General features: G+C 35.8%; 2 protein-coding genes across 8 annotated transcripts in view; one reads left to right on the top strand and one right to left on the bottom strand.

Annotated features, from left to right (window-relative positions):
* LOC124154481 (PRL-1 phosphatase) overlaps positions 1-8,377 on the top strand; it is a 54,941-nt gene extending 46,564 nt beyond the window's left edge. For all 7 annotated transcript variants that reach the window (XM_046528242.1, XM_046528246.1, XM_046528248.1 and 4 more), the window contains exons 4-6: positions 3,062-3,193; positions 6,995-7,161; positions 7,251-8,377. In XM_046528242.1, the coding sequence (XP_046384198.1) occupies positions 3,062-3,193; positions 6,995-7,161; positions 7,251-7,362 (411 nt within the window). In that variant the 3' untranslated portion in view covers positions 7,363-8,377. The remainder of the gene's footprint in view (positions 1-3,061; positions 3,194-6,994; positions 7,162-7,250) is intronic.
* Positions 8,378-18,672: 10,295 nt separating this feature from the next.
* Positions 18,673-23,856, bottom strand: part of LOC124154480 — a 29,437-nt gene continuing 24,253 nt past the window's right edge. Inside the window, exon 10 of the mRNA XM_046528241.1 lies at positions 18,673-19,378. Within this exon, the coding sequence (XP_046384197.1) occupies positions 19,203-19,378 (176 nt within the window). The 3' untranslated portion in view covers positions 18,673-19,202. The remainder of the gene's footprint in view (positions 19,379-23,856) is intronic.

The following is a 23,856-nucleotide window of genomic DNA, read 5'->3' as shown; positions in this document are numbered from 1 at the left end:
CTAATATCCGAAGGGGACCTGAATTTTATTTCAAGTCATATTTTTAATTCTGTTGGTAAGAATTCAAGAAATTCAATGTGTTCTTCATTATTCTTTATGCCTTTAGAGGATTTAAATTCCTTTTCCTTCAGCTAATGGGTGAATAAGTATTCTTTGTTTTTCTTAATACATCTTGTTTGTCCATATTGTATTGTCCATTATCATTAGCGCCATTACCTTGCTTGGCCCTGCCTCATATTTGGTGGAATATGGGGTGCTACTCTTATCCTCAATTTAGTCCCGTAAGACTGGCAGACAAGTATTCAAATGGGTTGGGAAAAAGAGTGAAAAATCCCTTGTCACAAGAAGTTAGCATCTGTCAGTAGTCGTATACATACTAACAAGGAACTGATATCATATTTGATGAACCCATTCCTTTGGGATGCTAATGCCATTTCTGGGTTGATGAAATGTTTGTTCGTTTTTGCATATCCACTCCAATGCTCATAGAAACCCCTGGATTGAATTTATATTGTGAAAGCAGATTATGAATCCTAGAAGTAGGATGTGATATTTGTGTCCAATGGTACTCTTGGATTGATCTGATTAATAAATTATTTTTTAATTTATCAGTTATGATATAAACAGCGGTGGGTAGCTGTAGATCTTGAGTCCATTAAATCACTGGAGAACCTATCCGTTGTTGTCTCTAGGTTCTAAGATTCATTTTGATACCTTTATAGTAGTGTAATCATCATTGATTGTCGGTCCAATGATTGGTGTGACCCAGCTCTCTAATCTTTTTTATTGGCTAATCTTTTATTGTACACTCCTAATCATTTGATCATTAAATCTCATTCAAAAATCTTCCAATGCAGTTTTTCCTTCCCACTTGCCCTTAAACGATAGATGTCTCGAGACCTACTTTTCTCCTGATGTGGCTCATTATATATATTTGTCTTCTCTCGGCATTTCAGATGACTTCTCTTCCTCTGTCAGTAGGACTTGCTCTTTCAGTCAGTCTGCATTATACACTTGAGCTGTGTAATTCTTTGGTAGCTCCACCTGTCACTTTTCTACTTCTGCCGTGGCACATTCGTTTTTGACATGAACATGCTCCTGATGCTGGTTAGAAGGGTTTGATTCCCAATTTTTACCATACATTTGCAAATGTATGTTGGCTTTTCTTTCGGTAGAATCCCTTATTTTCCTGGGGTATTCTATGTCTTTCTTGGTCCATTCATCTGGATATGCTAACCTTCTCCAACTTTTGTTTATTGGCATCTTATTTATTGTGGACTCTTCTTTCCTGCTGCATACCACGATCTTATTTATCCTCTTATTCACTTTCTGGTGATGTTTGGTCACTTCCCTTTCTGAATTTATTTTAACATCCTTCTCTGGGACTGGTTTTTCATCAGCATGTGGTACAATGTCATTTCTCTTGGCAGATGTTTACTTGTGAGGTCTTCTTTTTGATAAATTGTGACTTTCCCTGTGTAAATGTTGAAAATCAAGGAAGTCAGAGCAAGAATGAAAGAAATAATATTTTTGCTCTTTAACTGCATTATGATAGAATGGAAAATGATGTTGATATGCTGTTTCTTTTTTTTTTTGAGGCTATCATATCATTCAAATCAGTAGAGCCCAAATATGAAGTCCAACAGTTATAACTTTTCCCTCATGTAAGGTTGGTTGTCAGATTTTTCCATTTGTATAGTCTTTTATTTGTTTACAGTCCCATGTGTAAAATTCTCATTTGTGAAGTTTTGCCACCAGTTTCCCATAATTTCAAAGCTATTTTACCACATTATCAGCTAAAATATCATTTTGTTGGAGGATTTGAATTTTTTTCTGCCCAATTGGTAATTTTTCCAAAATGGAGGCACAACCTATGTGATGGCCAAATTGAATAAGTGGAATAGACGTGAATGAAGTCTTCTGTGGTAGCCCGGGATTTTCAATTGTCAGCTATGGTTTTCAATTATTTATTTAATAGATTCGTATTTTCGAGTTTGCAGCAAGTGATTCAAATTTTTGAGTACCCATTGCGTAGGATAAGGGAGAGACATGATGTGGCATTGCCCTTGTCAAAGGTTTTTAATGTTTATTCTTCCTTACTCGTCTGCCCACATCAAAGTCAATGCATTTTGGTCTTGAAAAGTCAAATTAAAGTAGGCCATGCATGTCAACCCTGAAAAGAGTATTCATTAATGATTGATGCATATTAAGAGATCAGATATGATATATTGGCTCTCTAACGTGCAAGTTAGAGGAAATTCATCCTTCTGCGTTGAAAGGTGTATATCTCAAAATTCTTGGTTGGTGATTAGAGTATGACTGTAAACCAAGGCATCTTTGCATTATTTTCGTGTCATGATGTAATCACATGAATGAAAGAGGCCTTCCACCTTTCCATATCATTGTAGTCATCCTATGAATGGGATTTCTCATAAAAAGTAAATATCCAAATTTTATAATAACCAATTTCACTTATTTCTCAGGGGAAGTTCATATGTCAAAAATCCATTAGTCCTTTAGATTTTCTTGTTGTTGTCACCATATTCATTGGTGGATTTGGGGGGGGGGGTCGCGGGCACGTGCCCCTCACCCTCAGATGCTTAAAAAACAGACAAGATTTTTAATATGGTTATCATTCAATTCCTTTTAATTAGTGTATTATGGAGCCTTAATCATTTAATTTGATATTATTAACTTTCATATCAAAATTAAGAGAATATTTTCTAGTAATTGTTGTACTTTGTTATTAATCTCAAGTATGAGAAGACCAATCAGAACCTTGTGACCCCCAAGGAAAAAATTCTGAATCCGCCCCGTCCATATTTATCATACGGAATTAATACTAGTATAGAAAGCCAATATTTGTAGACATTAAGAATAGCATGATTGCCAGCAGTATCAAGCATATTGTTTCTCCTTTTTATACTTGCTTTATTAAGCATTGCACATTGTCAAGTGTACGTTGAGCTTTCATGCACATGGAAATACATGAGCTTTTTGAATGAGTAAATTACTGTTAAGTAATACATCTTGGTTATTGTTACCTTTTTCCTTTTTGTAGGAACTGAAAAAGCACAAAGTCAAGGATGTGGTCAGAGTGTGCGAACCAACCTATAAAGTAGAGGAACTGAGGAGTGAGGGTATTGATGTGACTGACTTGGCATTTGAAGATGGTACATCTCCTCCAGCTGAGGTAATTTGGTTTTTTTATGTAAGAAGATTTGGGATTACTTGCGATGGTAATGCAAAGTATGTATAGCGCAAATCTTAAATCAATACAATGTCTTAATTTCCTTAACTGAGAAAGTGCATCAATTATTTTTTCAAGAATCTTTGCGGCTTTCTGAAATCGCAATGGAAGTCCTAGCCAAAGGAGCTTTTTTCCATAATGTCTCAGAATTAGCTGACAATGTGTCCTGGGGCCGTACTCTGTATCTCCAAACCAATCAGTGCGGCACCGATTTGTCAGATGGGACGTCACACTGACTCGTAATGCAATTCTGTATGCACCCGATCGATGCGGCACCAACAATAAAACAGGAGATCGTCGGCAGCCGTGCCGACAGTACCATCAGTGGCTGTACCGACACCTATGAGGTGTCGGTACAGCCACTGACTAGTAGGTTTCATGAATTCCTCCGTGTGCATTGTACGTTTTATTTTGTTTTTCCCTCATCAACGAGTTAATATGAGTTTTCCCACAATGTTATATATTCCTCATCCCTTGAATAGGCCACTATATTCATCTGTGTCATCAACTATTGATAACCTTGACATATATATATTAGATATTGGTTTATAATCATGAGGTTTGCCACCATGTTATGACTTTCTCTCTCTGAATAGGCAACTATATTTCACTCAATCATCACTTGGCGATTCTCTCGACATAAAAATAAAGTATTTATGTTTAATTATGAGGTTTGCCTAATTGGTGTCACATTCTCTCACTCCGAACGGGCAACTTTATCTCACTGTACAATCAGTTGTTGATTCCCTAGGTGTAAAAAAAAGATATTCATAATTACGTATGAAGTTTGCTGCGAATATATTGTCACTTTCTCTCATTTGGAATAGGCAACCCAATTTCATTTTATCGTCAGCTGTTAATTCCCTTGACGATAAAAGAAGGTATTTGTAAATAAATATGAGGTTAGCTGGAATGTTATAATGTTATCTCACTTGGAATGCGCAACTTATATATATTTCACCCAATCACGATTTCTTAAATCTCTCGTCATTACACTTCTTTTAATTACTCCCAGCTCCTTATTTTGATAACAATTTCCTTACTTGTTCCTCTAATATAACATTTACATTTGCTTTTGACTCCTACGTTCACATTCCATGGTATGTGATTTTCGTCTGCTACGGTGCCAATGGTATAACAGTCCATTGATAACATTTAGACAGAACTTACTTAATGACAATTATATTACCAAATCATGAATAAATAGCAAATCCGGTACCAATATTTAAAAAAAGAAAATACAATCTCAAAGATAATTTCAGCAATTCATTCCAGCAACAACAATCTCCATCACATGTAAACTATTTTTCGATGTTTTAATATTGTTTCCTTCGCTTCTGTAGGTGGAGCACTACTACCGCACATTATATAAGCATTGTTAACAAGTTACCTCACATTGATTATCTTAATCTAACAATAAGTTGTAATTTCCACCAATAAAAAAAAGATTTAAAACAACATCAACAAACTGCGTGCCAATAAGTCTTCATTTGTTTCTACCTTTCTTTCATTGGTGGTGACGCGTCACATGACTTCTAACTTCGCATATATTCGGTTTTTCCCTGTTTGGGAAGGAGTTGGAACCGTACCGACAGGTTTGAAACCGACGAACGTACAGAATCGCTGAAAGAGCTGTCGTCGATATGGAAACCGTTGTCGGTACGGAATGATGTCCAGTTGGTGGGCTTGAAAAGGAAACCGATTGGTGTGGTACCGACGAAATACAGAATATGGCCCCTGAACAGATAATGCCATATAAACCCTCAAAATTGTTCTTTAAACTATCTTATGAGGAAAATCCATCTGGTCTTAGTTCAGAACTAAGTCCCAGTGACAGTGTCAGATAGCACAGTGTCAGTGTAGGTGGGAATTAAGGTGTGGCGTTCCATTGAGTAGGCTTTTCCCCAGTCTTGGTGCAATTCTGAAGTTTTCTACACCTTCGCCCACACTGTCTCTCTACTGTCATCTTATTAGCTAGGAACACCTCTGCTGCATGCATTCTTACTATAGAAAGCTAACTACAAATCACTGGGATCTCATGACAAATGCATCAGGGAATGCTCTGCATATTTGTTTATTTATTTTTATTTTTTTATTTTATCCTCAAACCACCGAATGCAGCTCCTATTGGCCATTTTACATCGTAGTATTCAACAATTTTTTATCAAATAAACATACACGAACAACCATGCCCTGGACAAGGGAAACCTAGCCGGGCAGGACTCGAACCCGCGACCCCTTGTTTGGCAGGCGAGGACGTTACCCCGCCGCCACCGAGGCCGGCAATTTGATGGGTGACTGATCACTTTTTATCTCAGTGTACTTGACAGGCTTGAGACGGCTTTCTATTAACACACTGGGCTTATTCTGTGGGAATTAGTGATAGGAAACCAAGAATTTTGCTTCAAGAAATGAGAACTGGCAAAGAATAAAATAAATTTCCAAGTGATAAAATGATTTAGTGAGCATTACGGTCTGGATTCGAATATATGTAACATGGTGACAGTAACACTGAGGAGCAGGCTTGGAGTCAACTGTGTGGCTTGGACAAGCTTTTGATACTTTGCCTATGCTCAGACTATTCATTTCATAGACTTGCCATTTCTTGCATTTCTAAGTTGTAGTTGACTGACATTGCTGCTAGAAAACACATGGTGAGAACGGTGTGGTACCGATCAGTCCAGCAAATGGCCTCTCAATAGTTCCCCCAATTGACATTTGGCAGCCCAGTTTGCAGATTTGAGTCTTCTGCGTGCACGAAGCTATGCTGGCCTCAATGTTGCTGATTATTAATAAGATACCTTGCCTGCAAGCCAGGTATTCATTCAGTTAAGTTGTACCTCGAGATTTACTCTTTGCAGTATTTTTTTTTATTTGTGATATTTAGACATTAAGTCGTCGGTGGAATCAACATTGTATGTCTGTTTTCAGAGTTATTATTTTCTCCATCACCAGTCCAATTGGGTGCCCCCTATAACTTTCAAGTTCACTTGTTATGCATTACTCTGAAGAGAAATGTGTACCTCATAATATAGAGCGCATACCACTACAATGGCTACTGGGCCTCACTATATCCATATTTTGTGTGTTAATAATAGACCTTCGGATTATACATCGCTAATCATTTGCTATAATGTGGTTCTTGTTAAAGGACTTACTTGAACAATGTTCCATTGTAGCTATATTTGGAGTTGATTGTGGCTGTTGGAATCTTTGCTACCTCTGTAACACCTTAATCAGCCTTTTTATCAGAAAATTATCTCTGCTCTAATGCTAGAAACACAATTTATATTTGCTGTATAAGTGCTTTTGTGCACTCACTCATGGGAGTGGCTTAATAAATAAGGGGGTTAATAAATGTTATTATAGGCACATCTGATTGACGTAGGATGAGCCAGTTTATGTCCAGATAATTTAAAAGAAAATCCAAATTTAATAAAATTAAGAATGGGGTAATACTGTTAATCAATGAGAATGCATTACATGTCACCAATAACTACTGTTTTTAAATAATTTCTTATTATTGGTTGTTTGATGCTTTGAAGTTTTCTCAAACTTCCAGAATGGTGTAAGAAAATTTATTGTTTAATCTGGTGGGATAAGTTCATGGGTATATAATTATTATGTCAGGAAAGTGCAAAATCATTTGTAATGTGCTCAGTTAGCACATTATAACCTTTATTGCTTGCTGTCCCCTGATTTATGAGTTGCTTAAGGAGTTTAATATACACTGTATTTTGGCAGGTGGTTGAGGAGTGGTTTGAGCTACTCAAGCGCCGTTTCCGAGAATCTGCCGATTCATGTGTTGCGGTCCACTGTGTAGCTGGTCTAGGTCGAGCTCCTGTGTTGGTTGCTTTGGCACTTGTGGAACTTGGAATGAAATATGAAGATGCCGTGGAACTAATTCGAGAGTAAGTTGAGGATGTAGTTGATTTTTTCATTTAGTAATGATTAGTTTATGTTCTGGTGGTCTATTAATTTGACTTTTCTTTGTGTGTAGAAAGCGGCGAGGTGCTATTAATGCAAAGCAGCTGTCCTTCTTGGAGAAATACCGTCCCAAATCTCGCCTCAAGATTAAAAATGGGCACAAGAATTCATGCTGCCTTCAGTAATGAGGCATTGCAATAGAAGAACAAGTGCATTTTGGTCAACAGCACTCCAATGATTGGTTCGTCCATTGATTTCAACCAAAATATCTAGTGAAGGACAAGGAGTAGCTCACCTTTGAATCTGGTCTATGTAAAATTAACAATTTTCTTGAGCTAATGTATGCCACCATAAGTCTCAAGAGGTTGGGATGTCAGTAATTTTGCTTTACTGAAATGTATCCATGTAGAATGAATTGAATAATTTTTGGTTACCGTGTGATACATTTATTACCAATCCCGATACCTCTGAAAACATTTTTTTCTGTTGCCATCACCAATGTTTAGTGTAAATCTCTTGAGCCACTTTTGACTGTAAGGATAAAGGAAATCTACAGCTAATGGAGTCTCTTACCCACTGCACATTCTCGAGCTTTAAATCTTTTGTCTCTTTCTTTGCTATCACTCTTGTTTCTATGTACTTCTGTGTTAGTTTATGTACAAAATTCTAATACAGTTTTTCCATATGCCAGCAAATTGTTAGTCACTATTTTTCCTAGGTTGCAATGAATTTGTTAGTTATGCTCTCAATTATGTGAATAAATTGACTCTTGATTGTTTGAGGCTAAGGTGGTGGCATGCTTTTAACGATAAGGACCTATTCTCAAAAATATACTTTATTACGGTACTGTGCAAAAAGCTTTAATTTTTGTGTATTATGTATATTGGTTTAAAAGCCATGAGACAGCAGTCAAGAGACAGTGAAATAGGAATTTTAAATGATATTGCAATTAATTCATGCATTATGAATTTTTTTCTGATGGAAGTAAATCAAATTGGATGGTATTTAAAAATTAAAAATAAAAATGTTACCAACATGGCTGAAGTGTAAAGATAATGTTTTGAAAGATGTCTTTTGAAGACAGTCTTCCTTGTCAAAATTACCCCATTTCTTCTAAACATTTTTTCATCTATCATTATGGAGGAAGTGATTAACTAAATTTAATTGTCATGAGCCAATTAAAAATACCTTTCCATTTAACATTCTTTCCCAGAATTATTTTTTGTTTCTTCCTTAAACTACCTTTTACCTATTTGTGCTTCATCTAAAGCACAACTATAGAAGGAACTTGGAGGTTCCCCATGCGTAAGTATGCCCAAAGCTGTTTGCATTTATTGTAAATTCGATTTCTTTTCCATTACCATAATTGCTGCCTGAACTTTGAAATAAATTTTCTTCTATATTCTGCCTGAAATCCAATGTATTCCTTAATCAAGCCCTTCTATGAGGAATTACAAATCTTTCTCTTTCAATTTGCAAGTTATGCACTCTTGTGTTTGCTTTCAATTATTTGCTCAAGATGTGTATCTTTCATTTTAAGTTTCCATTGTTTTGTTTGAAAGTATGTATCTAGACATTGTTTGTTGGTCACATCTTAATTTAAAACATTACATTTGAAATGCAATTATATATCCTATCAGTTTTATTTTTTTTAGAATTTTGTCATGGCAATCATTTGTGTGACTTATGAAGTTGTTACCAGTGTTTTAATGGAAGCTGTAATTTATTGTCATTGTTTTATCTCATTGTGCTCATTTGGTAGACTTTTTTTTCTAAGTCAGTCATTGATAGGGTTGCTGTTAGATCTGGCTGAACTGGCCAAGCTATGTATATAACTATCACCAATACGTGTTCAGGATAATAAGCCAACAATGATGTAAGACTCCTATATACAATGCCATTAATAAGTATTGACCACCACAAGCCAGGTGGGATCACATCAGTCAATTTTGAGCCTCACCCACAACATTTCATTTGGTGCTTCAGCCTCTTCCATTTGCGGGGCCTAGATATCTTTAGGCAAGGGAAAGCAGTGTACTTAGTGAACGAGTCGGTTCAGTACCACAATGAATAGATGCCTAAGTTATTGTGGTCTTATGGGAAAGGACTACTAATTTTGGCTGTGATTTGGGAACTAACTTGCCACTATTAATTCTTGTGCCATTGTTTTCCTGTCAGTTTCCAGTTACAATGTCAGTGTACTTAAAATATGAAAAAAAGTGCGGATTAACTTGGCATCAGTTTTAATGTTGAATCGTGTCACTTTCCTTGATATAGCTATGGAAAAAAATGCTTAGTTAAATGTGCATAAACTGGGGCATGCCTATGTACTTCACCTTAATTTTTGAGACTTCATGGTGACAATGAACGTAAAGTTCCATCTTAACTTGGGTGTATTGAAATATCAATATTGATTTTGTTTGAAAGCTAGTGTTTCCATAATTTCTTGCATTATTATGTTAATATTATGGCAAAACTAAGCTTAGTGACAAATATTTGCAGCAATAGCTAGTAGTAACAGTTACCACTGCTTGGATTGTTGGGCAGTTTTAGTGATTTCATTTTACACATTCATTTCTATTTGTAGCAATTGAATTTTGATATTATTTGCATATTATTATAACTATAGTAGATGATGCTTTTTAATGTGTTAGACTGACTTGATTTCCTATTAATATTTATAGATTACGAGCAGTTTCCTTCAGTCATATTGAATGTCATTATTTCAATTTATGCTTGTTAGCCATTGTAATAGTAGCAGTCGATTTATTTTCCATGGAAACAGCAACAATAGCATATCAGCTTCTTATTGCTATTTTGGTATGTTCCGATTCCTTTTTATGAAAGTTCATTAAAAATTGCTATTATTTCTAATTAATATGCTTTTGAAATGTCACCCCCACATATAGGATAAAACTGTGGGTAGTAGTATTTAATTTGAATCTAAGTCAGACTTTAAAAACTCATTTGTGATACCAAAATTATATGCCTAAGTACACTTACTCAGTCATTAATTTTGAATGTTTTCAATGAATGTGATAGGTGTTAATAGAGAAATATCAAATAATAAAGTGCAGTTCTTCGAATTACCTCATTGAACTTCATCACTTCACCATCTGTTCACATCAAATTTAAAGCAAATGATTTGTTTCAATTTTATGCCTGTCCCAAACTTATTTTCAGCAATTTCCATTGTTATATTAAATTTTACAATGGTGGTAGTATCAACAGAATAAACCTATCTTTGCTATCGTTCAAAGTTTCAATGAATTCTAATGATGTTCAAAACCCAGTTGAAATATGTGTGATTACTTTTTCATTAATGTGATCACTACTGAAATCAATTATTTAACATAGGAGTTAAAATGTTGATTGTCGACCGAAGATCTAATCAGCAATCGCATATCTTCCAGATATTTTAAGTTGACTTTTTACCATTGTTGTGGATTTGCTTGTGCTTGTACTTTTTGTAATCTGTGAAATTTTCATTTGTTTTGTCTCCAGGCTTAAAAATTATCCTCTTGTCAAATGTTTAATTAAAAGTGTAATATAAGTCATGAATTTGATACAATGTGATTCATTGATTATCAGTTGGCAATTTTTTTTTTTCTCTTTTCATCTTTAAAAGTTTGATTCTACCATAAGCATTGGATTTTGACATTGTAAAAATAGCTCTAGAAGCATTTGGGATTTGGAGGTTTTGGTGGCATTAAGGTGGTGAAATGTAATGACTTCGTGTTTCAAGTCCAGCACAGAATATGTACTTATAGTTTAGGAGATCAGTTGAAAGGTAAGATACCATCACAGTGAGATGAAAAAATACGTCCTACTTTCGATACATTTACAAACTACTCTGCAGTCCCGGTAATGGAATTTTGTCTGGCAGTGAATGTAGGTAACTAACATGAGAGCATCTATTTCCTGCATCTTTTCATGAAACAGATGAAAAGAGTGCATGCACTGTTGCGAGTTAACAAGCTGGCTTAGTGTTGAGGAAAAATTGGACACACACAAATAGTATGTACTGGAGAATTTCAGCCCGAACTATAGAAATATTCTGATTTTCTTTGTGCACAATGATATATATCCTTGTGATGATCTCACCCCTTTATTACAGTAGCATGGATTTGAATGGCATTTTCATTTAAAATAGGAGATTATTCATCTTGAGGAAAAATTAAATTGTTAGAAGTATGTAAGGCCCGTGCCAGCTCTATGTAGAAAATTACATCTAAATGCCTAAGCCTTACCTTTCCATGAGTACTACGTCCAGCTATTCTCTCAGGTCATGGGTCTTCATCCGTAAGAGTTTTGTGTGAAATGTCATCCCAATTGTGTAGTCAAATTAAATCCGTTCCTACATCCTGACTCATGTTTCTAGTACACAGAAGACACACAGGTGAAATAAATTGATTGCTGGCTGATAACTTGATTTATTGTATTTTGTTGATAGTTAATTGAATTTGGGCATCAAACCCTTTTTACGCTAATATATTTGATACATACGTTATTCTGGTTCCATTCAGTGGTGGCTTGTCGGGTGAAGTGAATGAAGTTCAACTTTTGCTATATTTTTAGAGTATATATTTGTGAGACTGCTGATTTTCACATAATTTTTAATATTCGGGTGTGTAAATCAGGTAAAGGATGTCATAAGTCATCCTTATAGTTTTGCTCTGTCTGGTGGTGCAGTGATCCCTTTGGGGGCTAATTTGTCTGTCAATCTACAACTGTAGAATGGCCTCAGTATTTGAATTATGTACTCCGCTGGGCCACTTCACCTGCAAGTGAGGGGAAATGAGTATGCTGGGCCTACAACTGTTGTCATGGCTACTGATTGCCAAGTGACATGCTTTTATTAGATCTTCACTTATATGGTGAACATCACTAGCATTGCCTGGGCTCCATCAGCTGTCTGACAAGTGTGTTGTTCAGTAAATCAGTTTGAAATATGCCTTGGTAGAAGTTAGATTGGGGATGTAGTTGGGTAGCCTGCGTGACCAGAAATCTAGATATCAGCATTCGAATCCCAGCTAAGCCAAATGATTCGAAGCTAAATTTCTGTCATGTTGAAGTACACCTTAGTGTATTTGTGTAAGTTACTGTGAACAAAGTCACTTCTAACTTGTAGAACTTGGTACATGTATTGTTGAAGGCCTTGAAGTGAGGCGTAAATTTCAAAACAAGCATTGAAATAATTATATAATACATACGTTTTTATTATTTCATTTTCAATCACTATCTTGCAAAATTTGTTTTCATTAGAAATATATATTTTTAATGACTTGATAGGGTTGGTGGAAGTAGGCAATGGAATAATTTGATCATTTAAGGGAAATCTATTGTAAAGTGTAATTTATGCCAAGAAAAATGAAATTATGAATCCAAATTTCACCTCATAATGTTTTAATGTCAATAAATTCAATTTTCTGTAGTCATGGTGAGAATTATATCTGCTAGCATTTGGTCGTAAGGGCACTATAGTATCTCATTCATTAATGAAAATTCAAAATGTTGACATTTAAAGAGCTCGGTGTAAGTCCAGGACATATGGAATACTTGTCAAGCGAACAATCATTGAAAGTGGTGAATACAATAGGACATGTTAAACTCAAACCCTTTTTTTCATTCTTTTGGCTTTCAAGTGTTAATTTGGTGGTCAAAAAAGTTTACAAAGATATGAACAAAATATATGTCAGAACAGTGTGTCATATTTGAAATTCTTTATATTGCCAAATTTAATGGTTAAGCACTCTTGTCATGGATTGACTACCGCTAATTAATTGAAGTTCAAAAGTCACTGCTGGTATTCCTACAAATGGAAGACAAAATAAGTCATCAGCTGGAACGGGTTCCACAATCCACAAAAGTAACCGGATTCCTCTTTACGTATCATACAGCAATAAATGTCAAAGGTAGTGTATTTTTTTTCAAGTTCATTTTATGCCACTTTCAATTTCACCTTGTTAGGATTTCAACTCTTCCTCAATGACAAAAAACTTAGGACTGCACAATTTTATGGTATTAAATCACTTATCCATTTCCCTTAAGCATCTCTTTAGTGTCAGCAAGAAATTGTTCAAAATCAGGAAAATTCAGCTTCAATTGTCTGGCTAAAGATGAATCATCATCATCACAAGGGAGACGGGAAATTAGTGGTGATTGGCATTTCTTTATTTTGTCTGTTGGATTTAAAGACTCAAATGACGTGATTGATTGTGTTAATTAATTGATGTGAGGGTTCCATCAGGTGAAATGGGAACCCTGGACGGGCTTGTGGGGTTACTGTCACTAGAGCAGGATCTATAAGCCTTCGCTTTTCATCCGTGCTTCTTGGGAGGGGAAGGGGGAATGAAGGAAAGGATGGGAGGCACGGCCACGATGAGAGACCAAGGATGCCACCAGGGAGAGGATAGGGGAAGGGGATGGGGAAAAACCCTCACCGTCATTGAGGCCCACTATTAGCAAAACAAGGCTTTGCTGTTTCTACGGAGAGGACAGAATTGCCAACAAGGAAGAGAAACCCTATGATTTTCCGTGGATGGGGGTTCCATCAATGAGGTCCCCAAAACTCCTTCCACCTATTTTTTAGTGTGTTTCCTTTGACTTATTTTTTGTTTGTGGTTTCAATCTAAAGCACCCACCTGTTTATTCAAAATATTGCAAAATACTCAGTCTATCATTGGCGGCTAGCAGTAATATCCAGGGTGTGCATTAGATCAGATAAAGGATGATTAATTGATATTATGTGAATTATAATCCATGAGCATCATATTTCGTCGTAATAGAATACATAGCATGCAAGATGTACCACTGGTACATTCTATTCTCAAAAGGATGAAAATTTCCACAAATGTCTGTTTAAAATGCAGGGACTCGAATACCACCTGGATGCTGATTCTTTTCTTCCTTCAAGAGCTTGCATAATGCCTCTACCCTATCCTAGGTGGAAAGTGTAAGGGTATAATTTTACAGTCCATCCCATTCCTCTATTCTCCCAAGAGACAAGATTTTGCCCTGGGGCACAGCGTGGGTTGACACCCTCCCCCAACACGGACAGGGTCTGGCGGAACACCAGACAAAGGCACAAGGGTGAGTGACAATGCTATTTGGCCAGAAAGGAAACATTTATTTGAAAAAGAGGATGTGGTGTCGATGAAAAATAATATTTATCTCTTAGGGCTCCAATTCTAGGACAACATTCAGGGGAATACATATGATTTTCGGGTGTGGGTGAAACACCAATAATTGCAAATTAAAAAAATACAAAAAAAAGTATCATAATTGCATAAATTTCATGCAAAGTAACATTTGGAACGGTTTAATTTCCCTTTGCTGCACGTAAACTTGAAATATTGAGTGCAAGAAGTCACTGTGCCTAAGTTTTGAAATTGGATTCCAAGGGATGGAACCGGCATTGAACTGGATACTTACCGGATCAAAATCAAGCACTTCCAACTACAAAACTAGCCTTTTTCTGATTAAATGGTGTACATGACACAAGAGAGCCCACGGGCAAGAGAAAAAGGAGAACTTGGTGCAAAAGCAACTTGGAGGGGTCAAATGACCACCAGCCGTCCTTGTAGGCATAACTTGTCATAAACTAATGAAAAAAACTGTTATACGTAGTTATATTCACTCTAATTTATCAGATTTAATACTATAATGATGACATAGGAAAAGTTTCAAAAAAAAAATACTAATAGAAAAATTAAAGGTAGTGGGTAATTAATCTAGTGTTAGAGTTTGAAAATTTTGAGTCTGAATAGTTCGAAATTCAGTTGAACATTGAATGGAGACTAAAGTAGAAACATTTGAGACTGTGAAATTGAAGTTACAGTTATTTTTAAGACTATGGTATTGGCGAGAAGAGTATGTGGATATCAGCTTATAAGAACCAAATAGGATTAAATAATTATTTAATTTATGCCTGCCTATCACTGGTGTGAAACTTTCAGAGTTTAGAGTGCTATAGTTAGTAAACATTGTCATACAGTACTATTGAGCACCTTAATGTAAATTTTTAAACTTACTCATACCATAGAGTAGAGGTCATAGACCAAATTATTAGTATTGAATTTTTGGCATTTGGCCTCTGTGGATTGACTGAAAGTCGTTAATGATTGCATTGTAGAGCCTAAAAATGCTCAACATCAACACTCGTTGAAATTGTTGTACTCAGGGTAGCTTTGCAAAATTCCTATTTTCCAATTGTTTTTGAAGAAGAATTTACTAAATTTGTGGAGGGTTTTCTTTGTCGTAGTGGAACCAATACATGCTAATTATTTTCATTGTTGCAAAACTTTATTATTTAAATGACTGGAAAATTCACTCAGGAAGGTAATGAAATTTTCTTAATTTGATATTGATAAAGAAATCTGACCATTAACAGTAAGCCATACGCATAAGAAAACTCAGACTTGCTTGGGCATGGTCCTCCAACCACTGGATTAAGCAGGTTCTCACAGCTTTGTAAAATACATGCTTACATCGGGTCGAATATGCTCTGCATAGAATCAAATTTTGCATCCATTTTCCAGATGAGAATTGCTTTGACTAGTGATTTAATTTCAGGTGATAATAGATAGCAGATCTTGGAGAGGAATAAAACTTTATCTCACATTATCAGATATTTTAAAACATTTTAACACTACACAAATATAAATGGCATTGAAACAAGTATTTTTCCATATAGAGAAGACATATTGCACTGGGTCCCCACACAGAAAATAAGCATCTAGTAGATATCTACAGATAGATAAATAGTTATCTAATAGACATCTATCATAGATATCTATTAGATATATTATTGTCAAAATAGCAGCAGTTCTAATAGATATCTACGGTAGATGTCTATTAGACATCTACTGTAGATGTCTATCAGATGTCTATTAGATATTTAATTATCTTTTTTATACTTATCTATATCTATAAAAACTTTTCTCATGCCTATGCTTGATGCAATTAGCATTAGTGAAAAAATTGTCGCCGTATGATCAAAATGAAAACTACAAAAAAAATACCGCGAGATGGCATTGAACTTGTGTCCACCATTCCACAGCCAATTGCACTCACCACTACACCAACTGATCCTGTTGTATAATTGATGCTTTTTTGAAATTATATAACGATTCTTAAAAATACCACTCGGAAATAAATTAATTACAGCCAAACTAAGGCCCATTCAATGGAATCATATATCTATTCATAGATGAAAATAGACAATATATAGATACAGTTGGCATAGTCGCCACGCATCATTCTACGCGTCGCAAAATTTTTCAAGTCCGTCATCACTCCAGTATAAGGAACCAAAAAAATTGTCCCTTAATCAAATGTTATATCGCTTCCATAGCTCATAAATAGCGTTTTAAAACACACTTTCGGAGATGTATCCAAAATCGCCCCTTGTCACCTGCACATCTAATAGACATCTATTCATAGATGAAAATAGACAATATATAGATACAGTTGGCATAGTCGCCGCGCATCGTTCTACGCGTCGCAAAATTTTTCAAGTCCGTTATCACTCCAGTAAGGAACCAAAAAAATTGTCCCTAAATCAAATGTTATATCGCTTCCATAGCTCATGAATCGCGTTTTAAAACACACTTTCGGAGATGTATCCAAAATCGCCCCCTGTCACCTGCACATCTAATAGATGTCTAATAGACATCTATTAGATATACATCTATTCATAGATGAAAATAGACAATATATAGATATCTATAGATATCTATTTTCCGTGTGGGTCTGGTGTAGGGGCCAGATAAATACTATTTTCTCTTGGGCAACTTACACAGGCATGACTTCTGTTCCAAGTAGGAGCACCCTCACTTATGAGATGTAATGTTATGGACAACTAAGAAATTGATTAACCAGGCAAACTAATATTTCCATTAAAATGTCATAATTACAGTGTGTTGATCAGTATAATAACAGTGATCAATTCCAGTAATTGCTATTAAAAATTTCCAATTAAAAATTCTTATCTGATGATGCTAGTGTTTCAAAAAGATAGCATACTCTGTATCTTAGGCATCATTGCTAGTGAGATTTGTTTGTCATAAAAAATAATCTTGCTTTTTTATTTCCACACACATGTGCAAGCTATGCTCTGGTTGTAATCAATCGAATTTTGTCAAATATCCTTATACTCAAAAAAATATATTTTTTAAAGGATTTGAAAGAAACTGAACGACCTTACTTGATATCTATGCTGTATGATCGTATTATTTTGAAAGCTCCATCAAAATTATATGTGTATCATGGCTGTTAGGTACTGTTTGGACCTTTGTATTTCATTGCTTATATTTTCGTGTTCATTGATTTTGCCATTTATTGTCAGAATCCTGAAACACATACATATATAACCATTCACACTTTTATTAAATTTTATTGCTTAATATCCCTATTGGAAGTATTCAATTCCGTTCAATTGAAATCTATGGAAATTGAAATCTATGGAAATCTAATCTAAATCTATTGAAATCTATGGAAATCTAATTTAAATGAATTTCCATAGATTTCAATTGAACGGAATTGAATACTTCCAATAGGGATATTAAGCAATAAAATTTAATAAAAGTGTGAATGGTTATATATGTATGTGTCTTCAAATGAATTTCCATAGAGTCAATTGAAATTTGTCACTTTTCAATTGAACAGAATTGAATATTTCCAATAGGGATCATACTTTATTGAATATCATACTATTGCAGGATCTCAAGTGATAGATCCTTTTCTTTTAAACATTTAAAATTTGACAGTTTTACTCTCTTGCACTGAATTGTTGAGGCCTTAACCTTGTAGAATTCCATTTTAAGTTAGGAAAAATAATGGCTTTACTTTCTACAACTCAGCCAATAATCGTCAACTATATGTAGTTTCAATACAATTTATCATTTTCAAGACTAGTCTATAGACTTGCTAAGACTAGACTAGTCTAGTATACTAGCAGCTAACTGTTGTTGTTTTGCTACAGGTATAAAACTTATGTGGCTGATGGAATATAATAATTCCTATAACTATGCCGTGCCAGCATTAGAACAAAATTGGTGGACCAAATTTTTTGATGTGAAAACCTTTGTATCTGGATGTTTCTGAAATGGCATTCCCTGTTTTTCATATTTTAGGGGAAAGTACGGAAAGTATTGACTTTGTGGATCTGTATTCTATTAAAATAAATCAAGTAAGTATGTTTTAATGGAGTGATATTAATATATGTACTTTTTGCCTACTGTGAAAGTGCAATAGAAAAATCACCCATAGTGTAATTAATGCTATTATTAATTAATGTGATTAACTTTAATGAAGTTGAAAGAAACCCATTATCTTTAACCCAATATTATTTTTGCAAATTATCATTCTTTAATTCACTTTTCCATCACATTGAGAATATGTTTCGAAATGTTCAATTTTATAGCACCAGTACATAATTGTTTTTTATGCTTAGCAATTGTCAAAAATAAAGAGCCAAAGCACACCTGAAAATTGTTTCTCAATAAAGTACTTTGTGCAGTTAATACTTCATGTTGAGGGCATATTCTGAAATTTTCTCTATTTTATCACTGATTTTTTTAAATACTACCTAAAGATAGCTAGTATTTTGGTGAGCTAAAGTGAACAAAAACTACCCCAAAAATCATTTCTGGAAATTGTATTTAACTAGCACATGTCTGGAACTTTTATGAGTATCATAAATAAATTTAGGCTCTACCTTGATGAGTGATATAATTTGTCAGTCACTCATATAGGATTTCGCTCTTCAAGCATTTCAGGAAAGATAGCAGAGGGAAGTTCTGTGTGGGAAGGTGAACAGGGCAAGTGATTAGTAGATATTTCTGCATTAATTTTCCATAATTGGTAGTGTTCATCAAAAATTTGTTTATTCTTGACATTTTCGTGTATTCATCCAAGTTAAAATTTTATTGACTGCCCTAGTACATTTTAAGAATTTATTAAGATCAAAATACTGCATTGACAACACACATCTCATTCGTATGACAAATAAATTGCTTGCCATTTATATAGTCAATTTTCTTCTCCTTATTTTCTTGCGCCTGTGGAGATTCCTGGATCCTTTTTTACCTCCGAATCCCATTGTCAGCACCTCATAGTCCTTCACAATGCGGCGGCTAGCCATCTTTATCTCAGCCCTTGATGCCACGCCTGCTTCCACGTCTTTCACTTCATCCAATGCTAGTTACAAAAAAAAATCGAGTATCAATCATGCATGTACATGTATAGAATCAGGGACATGGAATTTGAGGTACCACGGAAGCCACGACAATGTCAACTCCCAGCACACCTTTCCCTTCTTCCCCCTCCCCTCCGTCAACCCAAAAAAATTAATAAAGAAATAAAATACTAACAAGGATAACCATTGACTTGGGTTTTGGAATTTGTATCATGATGATGGAAGATAAACACTTACTTAGTAATTTTCCAAGCTTAAATGAAACGTAATAATAAAATGCTAACAATACTAACACCAACCCTGGTTTCAACCAGTATCCCTCGTTTGCAAGGTGCCAAACACCAGCATACTATGTACTACATAATTTACCACTGATACATGCAAGCATATCACAGTCATTTTTTCCCCACCCAACAGTGCATATTTATTTTGTGCTTTGCTGGGGTGTGGCTACTTGAAAATTATAGGTAATTACCCTTCGAACGTAGAGACAGTGTATGCTTCATTAATGTGTGGAAAATTATGGAATAAGTGTTTTGTTCCAGTGACATAACGAGGAATATGCTTTGGTGGGGGGGGATGAGAGGGGATAGTGGGGGCCTCCATCCCAGGAAATGGGGATTTCAGGAAATTTTTTTAAAAATGACATGCCTGAAAATGCATTTTACATCATTTTGGCACTTAAAATTTAACTTTTAGCGGATGCAGTTATTATATATCAAATCCAGACAAAATTTTCGAATAATTTTTTGATTTCTCTGAGGCTTTGGGGGGAGGGGATACATCCCCTCATTCCCCCCATAGTTTCGCCACTCTTTTGTTCCATCAGTATCAATTAAATACCATATCAATGGCTAAGTTCTAACAACATATGTATCTCAAATTCAGCCAGTTTGAGATTGGTATCTCAAACAAAGTGTAATAACATTAAAAAAATAAAATCTGTAGAAGCAAAACACATCTCTTTGTTTGTAAATGAATGCTTCTTTTTCAGTTTTATGAACCTTTGGTTTTTAATTTCAGTGTAGCAGTAAAAAAAATTAGTAATTTTTTTTTGCTCTCCTGAAATGTTGCTATTTTTGAAATACGTTTTGATAGAACTTAGCCATTGCTATGTATTAGTATAATGAATCGTGCATGAGGGGGTGACCAAAGCATCCAATGATGCATAATATTATTTGTATAAATTGAAATGCAATATACATATATCATGGGATGATAATAATTAAAGTGGTGATGTCTTGGAGTGGGTTGTTTCAGTGATTTAGATCACCATTCACACAAGTGAGTCAATCACAAATGTCTGATTGCTGATCAGTACCTATGTCAATCATGACTGATATCATTCATTATGATTTTTTCATATTTTTGGTGCCAAGCAAGGACAATTTGCTGAGGTATGGAAATTCCAAGAAAAGTATGGTTTTGAAGTAGAATAAGATTAAAAATGAAACGGCTTATCTGATATTTTTGAAATAGATAGATCTCCATAATTAGTCACTGATCCCATAATTGGACAAAGCACATCTGGCCAAGGTGTCACCATTAATGGAGAATTCCATTCACGAGCAATAATTTTCCTTTGTGAATGAATAGAAACTTTTTCTTGATCACACACGTCTGAAACTGATTTTGATTGTGAATTATCAACCAGATATGTACCTGGATAGCAAATGAATGATCGCAGACTTTAATTGTGAATGGTCTACAAACAACATGAATTGGTCGTGAATATCCAAGAAGATAGCGTCATTCTTTGGAATACTCCTATTTATCAATAGATCCTTATCGATCTCGATCATGCCTGATGGTCACTTACTAGTCCCTCCAAAATGAGGATCAATACACGCCACAGTAGGTAATGATATTTAGGCATGACCCATATACTAGAACTAATTGTTACAGGATTACATTGACAGAGCCGTCTAGTATTAGCTGAATGCAGTGCCTTAGGTATAAGATACTGTGGCATTACTTCGTTAATCTAGGACAGCGGTTCCCAAACTTTTTCTTTCTGCGACCCATTTTAGCCCATACGTTTTAGCCGCGACCCCCTAAAAATGGTTGTCTAAGTTTAAATACATAGTTCACTTTATTATTCGTATACATCTCGCGACCCCTTTCCGAACAGTTCGCGACCCCCAGTTTGGGAACCACTGATCTAGGAGATTGTTGACGTAAGCCCAGACATAGGGAAACTCTAACCGTCGGTCACAAGCTGGATCAGGGAAAAACTCCACAAACAAGAAATCAGCACACAAGAAAAAAATTGCCAAAAATAATTTACGAGTTATTTTCGTTCAATATCTATTCGAAGTAGAGTATTCAAAATCAGAATTATTACAGAAAACAACGATGATAACTAATGATCCCATAGGAAACATTACCAAACTAAATACCAGCAGTATAATTTTTCTAAAATCGGCCATGTCCCACTAGCCGTCTGTCCAACAAGAGCGCCCAAGCAGAAGAGAGCTTGGCTATTCCACCACGAGACAGGATTGAGGGGAGGGGTTTTTCCAAGGAGTGGAGGGGTAGTGAGGGCGATGTTCTATCAGCTGCATCACTGCCCCTGCTGACAGGCTGATCCGCAAAACATCATCCCTCGGTTGGAGTGAACAGCATACAAGCCAGAATTTTCCCCTCAAACTTCTGGGTTGGAGACATCAGTCGAATCAGAGGGATATTCATAGGAACACAAGGAGGGGAGAGACATAGTGGGGTGAGGTGTTGGAGGGAGAGAGAGTTGTGATAGGACTATGGTAATACTTCTCACTCCAAACTGCATACAGAGACTCATCACCCATTTCCCCTCGATTGCCAAGGAGTAAGTATTCCTCCGCTGTAGTCCTATATAAGTCTTGCATAGCAGGTAGGCTGGTTCGGGGCTGTTTCGGGGGCTGTTTCCGGAGACAGGATTTTCCAGAGACAGGAGTTTCCGAGACTGGAGTCTCCGAGCCTTTGTCGAAGGGCCTTTGCGCGAAAATCCTTTGCGCGAAAAACCTTAGCGTGAAAAGTCCTTAGCGGGAGAAGTTCGGAGGAATTTGGAGGAATTTCTGGGGGGGGGAAACACTAAAAAATGCCACAATACTGTCTTTTACATTCCATTTTAAAAATCATAACTGGTGTTTTTATCCAGACATAACTCTTGACTCTCATGAATGACTCGCGATTCTCTTTCTGCCATTTGGTATTGATTTTTAATACTTCTTCAATACTTAATTCTTACTTCCTTAATACTTCTACTTAATAAAATATCTTATGGTATTGTTCATTTGATATGTATATTTAAGGTGGCATGTTTTTGTAACTTGTTTGTTTGCTTGAAATCCATCCAAAACATTTTAATATGAAGTCTGATAATACTATTCAGATAGATATTCTTGGTGCTGATTCAAAAGGTATGAGCATCATTGAAGGCTAATCCCACTCGCTGTCCACGGCCCGCCCTGATTTATTTTATTCTGGATTCTGTGTTGGACATCCTGCCGTGTAGGCACACCTCTCGACACTGTCAAGTGGAAAACATAACTCAAAGGATAACTCAACTCATCTGTTGATCCACTTGGTGCTAGAATTTTTGCTAGACTATGCGTTCACGCGACTCATTTGGTCAACACACTTACGACACACTACGATCAATGTTGTGGAGCGGGGCATAAGTTGATCCCGTGCGCAATATCGTTTTTTCCATTGTTTGCTGTTACACACGTATACAATCATGCCTATCTATACCTGCTTTGTTTCTTCACCTAAAAATCCTGTCGTGTGACCATAAATTTCAAGTTTCCCTCTCCTCTGGGTACTATCCTTCCCGATTAGCGCCGGGTGGTCTGCCAGTAATTTTTAAAATATTTTCTTAGTTAGACAGTGGCCGATATATTATTGAACCAATATCAGAAGAGAGAACTTACACGTGAGGTCCCTCAAGAGGGGCTTCAGCTCCTTTCCTCCTTTCCCCCCCCCCAGAAAAGTTACCATTTGCGGCAGCTACCCGCGATACACTTGCTGAGGAGACTACAAGTCCAGGGCCACCTATCCTTTGACACTCCAGTTTTCGATATACCTAGTTACATTTCATAATGTCTGCCGATATAATCAACCAGGAATTTAATTCACAGTGTCCGGCGATATCTGGTGGAAATGTTTTATATCCATGAGAATAAACTAAAATGGTAACCTTCCACACAATTTTATTTACTGAAGTACCGACCCGTCTTCGATACGTTACTTCGATGCGTCTTCATTACCTTGATAATGACAAATGACACTACGCGTGTCGAAACCGGGTCGGTATTTCAGTAAATAAAATTGTGTGGATGGTTACCATTTTAGTTTATTCTCAGGAATTTAACTTTCAACATTATGCTAGTCAAATGTATCGCTGATTTAATTAAATGTATGGTTCTCCGATGCGTGTGAACCGACAACAAAATATTAACAAAGGCTGTCCACATACGACACCACCCAAGACACTCCC

This window comes from Ischnura elegans, chromosome 2 (assembly GCF_921293095.1).
Source record: "Ischnura elegans chromosome 2, ioIscEleg1.1, whole genome shotgun sequence".
NCBI classification, from domain to species: domain Eukaryota; kingdom Metazoa; phylum Arthropoda; class Insecta; order Odonata; family Coenagrionidae; genus Ischnura; species Ischnura elegans.
The sequence above is the reverse complement of the archived record's forward strand: the minus strand, read 5'-3'. Positions and strand labels throughout refer to the sequence as shown.